The 6,346-nt window shown below is 56.4% G+C and overlaps 1 protein-coding gene across 1 annotated transcript; it reads left to right on the forward strand.

Annotated features, from left to right (window-relative positions):
* Nucleotides 1-297: 297 nt before the first annotated feature.
* LOC122190959 (nuclear pore complex protein Nup98-Nup96-like) lies at nt 298-6,070 on the forward strand. The gene is made up of 6 exons (XM_042891143.1): nt 298-519; nt 1,174-1,316; nt 2,076-2,297; nt 3,509-3,750; nt 4,819-4,973; nt 5,766-6,070. The coding sequence occupies exons 1-6, from the start codon at nt 313-315 to the stop codon at nt 5,913-5,915; spliced, it is 1,119 nt and encodes a 372-aa protein (XP_042747077.1). The 5' UTR covers nt 298-312; the 3' UTR covers nt 5,916-6,070.
* The last annotated feature ends 276 nt before the right edge of the window (nt 6,071-6,346 follow it).

Raw genomic sequence — 6,346 nt, forward strand, 5'->3', positions numbered from 1 at the left:
ACTGCAGGCTGCACTGAGGTCACCCCGCAGCTTCTCTTCTCCATGCTCAACAAGCCCAGCTCCCTCAGCCTGTCTTTGTAGGGAGGTGCTGCAGCCCTCTGCTCATCTTTGTGGCTCCTCTGGACCCTCTCCCACAGCTCCCTGTCCTTCTTGTACTGGGGCCCCAAAGTACTCCAGATGGCTCCTTGATTTGGCTCTGCCTCCTGACAGCAGTCATTAACATTCTGATGGTCAATCCCAGTGTGATACATGGCAGAAATGAACACAAACTGACCTTTGGGGTTTTCTGTCTGTTTTACTGATGGACTTACTATGTTGTGTGCTGCCTCTTGTCCCCCGTGCACCAACCTGTGTGTGACTTGTGTGATCCTCCAGGTGTGGCAGTTGTCTGAGAGAACCAGCATCAATGTGTGCTCACAGCTGGACTGGAAGCGCTGCATGGCCGTCCACCTCTGGTACCTCCTGCCTCCAACAGCTTCCATCTCCCAGGCACTTGCCATGTACGAGGCAGCATTTCAGGTAGGTCAGCGTGCCTGGCTGAGAGGCTTTCCTGGTCCTGGCTGGAGCTGTGGACTGGTGCTGCATGGAGCTGAGTGTTGTGAGCAGCCCCTGGTGCTGGGGATGCATTTGTGCAGCAGCTTACATTGGTGTGGATCTCCCTTTTCCCTCGGTGGAGTGGAAGTAAATCACTGAGGTTGAGCCTCCAGGTGACTTTCCTGAGAAGCACGGGCCCTCCTCTTCTTCTTGCTGTGTCAGTGACTTGTTTCAAGCTCAGCTCCCACCTGCTTACAGTGAGACAGATGCAGGGAGGTGGGTGGTGGCCACCAGCACAGAGGCCATTTGTGGTGGCTGCTCAGCTTTCCTGCTGTGCTGATTCATGCTCAGCTGTCTGCTGAAGTGCTCCTCACCAAGCCACTGCTCTGCTGCATCCCCAGCTCCTGCAGACGGTGTGTGGCTGCGTGTGTCATGCGAGCTGTGTTGCTGTGAACTAGAAAATACAGTATGAAATCATTTAACTGGAGGTAGCTTGGCAGTCCCTAAGGATTGCCCAAGCACAGCCTCAGGTCTGCCCTCCTAATGAGAGGTTTAATGCTGCAGCAGTCAGTAGTGTGAGCGTTGTATGCAGGGTAAGGTGTGCTGTCTGTAAACTCACCCACAAAACAATTTGTTTAGACCACATCAGAGTCTGAGAAATACGCCTGCTGCCCCCTGCCTCCTTACCTGGAAGGCTCTGGTTGTGTGATTGAGGAAGATGATAATGCAGGAAGACCTCTCAGAGATGTCTGTTTCCATTTGTTAAAGCTCTACAGCGACAGGTGAGTGGGGGAATGGTTCCAACGTGGTTTAGAAGAGCCTTGGTAAGGCAGTGACCTCCCAAATGAGATGTGTGTAATTAACTTTGCTATTCGCTGCACTCACTTAAGGTGGTGAAAAATCTGCCTTGCCAGCATGGCATTACAGCATGTGGTGCTGCTGTCTGTTGGTGGTTAAACACGAGCTTAGAAACACGATTTTGTTGTTTTCTGAGTGCTTCCTGCTGTAATCTTGCTTTCTCTGAAGGCACAGAGCAGCCTGCAGAGGGAGCACAGGGGCACCCGAGGGCTGTGGCAGTCTGGGTGCAGACTCGAAGGAGGAGCAAAAGCACTTGAGCAGTTCATAGAATGACAGAACGACCTGGGTTGCAAAGGAGCACAGCGCTCATCCAGCTCCAAGCCCTGCTGTGTGCAGGTCGCCAACCAGCAGCCCAGGCTGCCCAGAGCCACATCCAGCCTGGCCTTGAATGCCTGCAGGGATGGATGGGGCATCCACAGCCTCCTTGGGCAACCTGTGCCACTGCCTCACCACCCTCTGCCTCCAAAACTTCCTCCTCACATCCAACCCAAACCTCCCCTGTCTCACTTTAAAACCATTCCCAGTCGTTCCTTCTTTAAAAAGGCAGACAGAAAGCCAAGAATGGAGCTTGCTCTGTGGAACAGCTGGAGGTGGGGGAAGGAGGGGAACCAAACGGCGCTGATTTCTGCTTCTGTGATGCCTGCACCATTAGCTGTTAATGTGGCACGCGTTGTTTCCTCCAGGCACTACGATCTGGACCAGCTGCTGGATCCCAGGAGCATCACGTGTGACCCCATGGACTATCGCCTCAGCTGGCACCTGTGGGAGGTGCTGCGTGCCCTCAATTACAGCCACTTGTGCAGGCAGGGGCAGGGCGTGCTGAATGCCAGCTATGCTGCCCAGCTGGAGAGCGAAGGCCTGTGGGAATGGGCTGTGTTTGTGGTGCTGCACGAGCCTGATACCCAGTAAGTGAGCGTCATCCTCAAGGCAAAAATAGCAACCAGTCTCTGATCTGTAGAGCATGGCTGTCACAGCTGCTGGTTGTGCTGGAGCTGCAGTGTCACTGCATGCAGAGCAGTGTGTCGGAGCTCCAGGTCCCTCGTTAGGTGTCACACAGTGCTGTAATGACTGCTGAACTGTCAAACGTAGGAACCAGACTGGCTGAGGTGGCTCATGTGCTGCAGCTCGTGAAGCTTGCTGCACTGCAGAGCCTGGCCTGAGAGCAGCATTAGTGCAGAATTGTGTCTCTGGTCAGATCCAAAGGGAAGAGGTAGAAGTGTGTGTGATGGGATCCCTGCTGAAACAGGGGTTTGCTTTTGTTGTGAATTGTATTTGCCCCCCTGCTCTGCTCTTGTGAGGCCCCATCTGCAGCACTGCGTCCAGGGCTGGGAACCCCAGGACAAGAAAGACAGGGAGCTGTTGGAGAGGGTCCAAAGGAGCCACAGAGATGAGCAGGGGGCTGCAGCACCTCCCTGCAAAGACAGGCTGAGGGAGCTGGGCTTGTTCAGCATGGAGAAGAGAATTATCTTAAAATTGTAACCAGCACCATTGTTTTTGCAAGGGTGCCTCTTGCTGTTAGGTGCAGTTATTACATCTCGACGTTGTTTTTCCAACCCACAGCTTCAGTTAAGCCCATATCTGACTTGAGGGCTGTGAGTCACGTTGAAGTCATTTTCAGCTGCAGTGCTGAAGGCGTAGCAGAGCATCAGTGACACCTCAGTAGTGTTCAGGGTGTGCTGAAGGAATGCAGCTGGTGTTAGAGTTTCTCTCAGCGTCCTGTTGAAGGCTGCTGAAGCAGAGGGCTGGCCTTGCAGAGCTGTGCCTCTGTTGCAGCCAACAGCACGGCGCAGTGCCTGCTGTGGAAGCCCAGCTCCTGATGCTGTGATTCCTCCCAGTGCCTGAGGGCAGCTTGTCAGCAGCAGAGCAGCTTGGTGCGGGCAGGAGGGGGAGGATGGCTGTAAGCTGAAGGAGGGAGGGTCAGGAGGGGAAACCTTCGCCCAGCTGCTGCTTGGAGCCCTGGCTCCCATCCTGGAGGAGCCCGAGGCCGTGGGTGGGCAGCAGGACCCTGAGCCGAGGGCACACGGCTGCAGTGGGGCTGGGCTCCGTGAGATCCTTCGAGCCCAGCGTGCTGAGATGTGCTGTGATGGAACGGCATCCTGTCCTCTGCTCCCTGCAGCCTGCGTGAGAAGGCCGTGCGGGAGCTGCTGGGCCGCCACTGCGCTCTGTGCGACAGCCCCGAGTCGTGGGCCAAGGAAACCTTCCTGACACAGCGCCTCTGCGTCCCTGCCGAGTGGATCCACAAAGCAAAGGCTGTTCGAGCCCGGATGGAGGGCGACAAGCATAAAGAAGCCCTGTTCCTGTTCAAGGCCGGGCACTGGAACCAGTGCCACAAGTTGGTTGTGCGGCACCTCGCATCAGGTGAGCCGGGAACCGTTTGTCCCATTCTGTTTGGAGCAGTGTGCAGGAATGTGATGGGAACAGAGGTGATGGAGGCAGCAGTGCTGCTGCTGCTCGGAAAGCAAACGGGATCCTGGGCTCCAGCAGCAGAGGGGTGGCCAGAAGGGACAGGGAGGTGATTGTCCCCCTCTGCTCTGCCCTCCTGAGGCCCCATCTGCAGCACTGCATCCAGGGCTGGAGAACCCAGCACAAGAAAGACAGGGAGCTGTTGGAGAGGAGCCACAAAGATGAGCAGAGGGCTGCAGCACCTCCCTGCAAAGACAGGCTGAGGGAGCTGGGCTTGTTGAGCATGGAGAAGAGAAGCTGCGGGGTGACCTCAGTGCAGCCTGCAGTGCCTGAAGGGAGCCTGCAGACAGGAGGGGAGTCAGCTCTGTGAAAGGGGAGATGGCAGCAGGACAAGGGGAAATGGATTGGAGTTGAGGGAGGGCAGCTGGAGGTTGGATGTCAGGGGGAAGTTGTTTAGAGAGAGAGTGGTGAGGTGCTGGAACAGCTGCCCAGAGAGGCTGTGATGCCCCGTCCATCCCTGCAGGTGTTGGAGGCCAGGTTGGATGGGGCCCTGGGCAGCCTGGGCTGCTGTGAAATGGGGAGGTTGGTGGCCCTGCATTGGTGGGGGGTTGGAGCTTTGTGATCCTTGAGCACCCTTCCAGCCCAACCATTCTGTGTTTGTGGTGTCACAGCTGTGCAGGGGCAGCACTGTTCCTGGCAGGGAGGTGAATTCAGGACGGCTGGCTGTTCTAGAGTAGCTCATTTGGTCCCTGGGGCAGTGGTTCTTCACCACGAATGTGTGAGAAGAGTGATTGCTCGGTCCTCTGCACACCCACCTTTTGGGTCCAGCACTGAGCCATGGGGGTTGTGGTTCTGGGGAGGTTGGGGTGCTGGGTGGCCTCAGGCTCTGCGTATCACAAATCAAGGGAACGCTGCCAGCCACAGCTGAACTGTGACAGTGCAGGCACATCACAGAGGGGTTTCCTTTAGCAGCACATGTACAAGGAACCCGTTGGCTTAACTGCTTATATTTGTTCTCCTTAGATGCCATTATTAACGAGAACTACAAATACCTGAAAGGCTTCCTGGAAGATCTCTCCCCTCCGGAGCGCAGCGCACTCATCCAGGACTGGGAGCTGGCAGGGCTGGTCTACCTGGACTACATCCGTGTCATTGAGATGGTGGATAGGATTCAGCAGGTAACACTGAGATGAGTGGTTTTCTTCCTGTGGGGTTTCCTGCAGTTCAGACAGAGCCTCATTTTTAGAATAACGTTACACCATGCTGAGGCTGGTTTGTGTCCTGCAGATGTGAGCACCTCTGAAAGTACAGAGCTGGTAGGCAATGTCAAACAAGGCGTGCTCTGCCCTGCAGCACGTGGGAGCTTAGTGAAAGAGGAGCAGAGGGAGGTGCTCAGCAAGGAGCCTGCATGTCACAGCATCACAGAATGGTTTGGGGTGGAAGGGAGCTCAAGGATCACGAAGCTCCAACCCCCCACCAATGCAGGGCCACCAACCTCCCCATCTCACAGCAGCCCAGGCTGCCCAGGGCCCCATCCAACCTGGCCTTGAACACCTCCAGGGATGGACGGGGCATCACAGCCTCTCTGGGCAGCTGTTCCAGCACCTCACCACTCTCTCTCTAAACAACTTCCCCCTGACATCCAACCTCAAGCTGCCCTCCCTCAACTCCAAACCATTTCCCCTTGTCCTGCTGCCATCTCCCCTTTCCAAGAGCTGACTCCCCTCCTGGCTGCAGGCTCCCTTGAGGCACTGCAGGCTGCATTGAGGTCACCCCACAGCCTGCTTTTCTCCAGGCTGAACGAGCCCAGTCCTGTTTAATTCAGTTCCAGGATTCTCCTGTGGCCCTTCAGGTGCTCATCTCAGGTTCTCAGGTGCATTTGGTGGTACAGATGGGGCCTGGTGGTTGGGGTGATCCCTGCAGGAGGATCTGGGTGGCTCTCAGCCCTGTCTGCTCTCCTTTGCTTCCAGCTGGATTGTTCCACATATGAGCTGGAGCGCTTGCACACCAAAGTGACGTCGCTGTGCAACAGGATCGAGCAGATCCAGTGCCACAACGCCAGGGACCGCCTGGCTCAGTCAGGTATGGGGGCAGTGGGAGGAGCACAGCAGGTGATGTGATGTGGGGAAGGATGCTTGGGTGGTGCTCAGAGGCTCTGTGTGCCAAGTGGGGACTGCTGCTGTGCCCCAGAGGTCCGTCGTGGGGCTGATGCTCTTCAGCACTGCTAGCAGTGGCACAGGCGGTTTGCTGATGGCAGCCAGCTGAGTGGGGCTGTGGTGCAGTGGAAGGGGGGGACGGCATCCAGGGGGACATGGGAGGCTCCAGAAGTGGGCACGGGAGAACCTGTGAGCTTCCTAGGGCTGAGTGCAGCACTGGGTTGGGGCAGTGCTAATAGAAACACAGATGGGAGCCAAGACCCACAGCAGGCTGTAGGTTTACACACCTGAGCAGGCTGTGAGCTCATGGCTGCTCGCAGAATCACAGCATCACAGAATGGGTTGGGATGGAAGGGAGCTCAAGGATCACGAAGCTCCAACCCCCCACCAATGCA

Source organism: Lagopus leucura, unplaced genomic scaffold, assembly GCF_019238085.1.
Source record: "Lagopus leucura isolate 7727_CA_CO unplaced genomic scaffold, USGS_WTPT01 31037-0_obj-0_obj, whole genome shotgun sequence".
In the NCBI taxonomy this organism is placed as follows: Eukaryota; Metazoa; Chordata; class Aves; order Galliformes; family Phasianidae; genus Lagopus; species Lagopus leucura.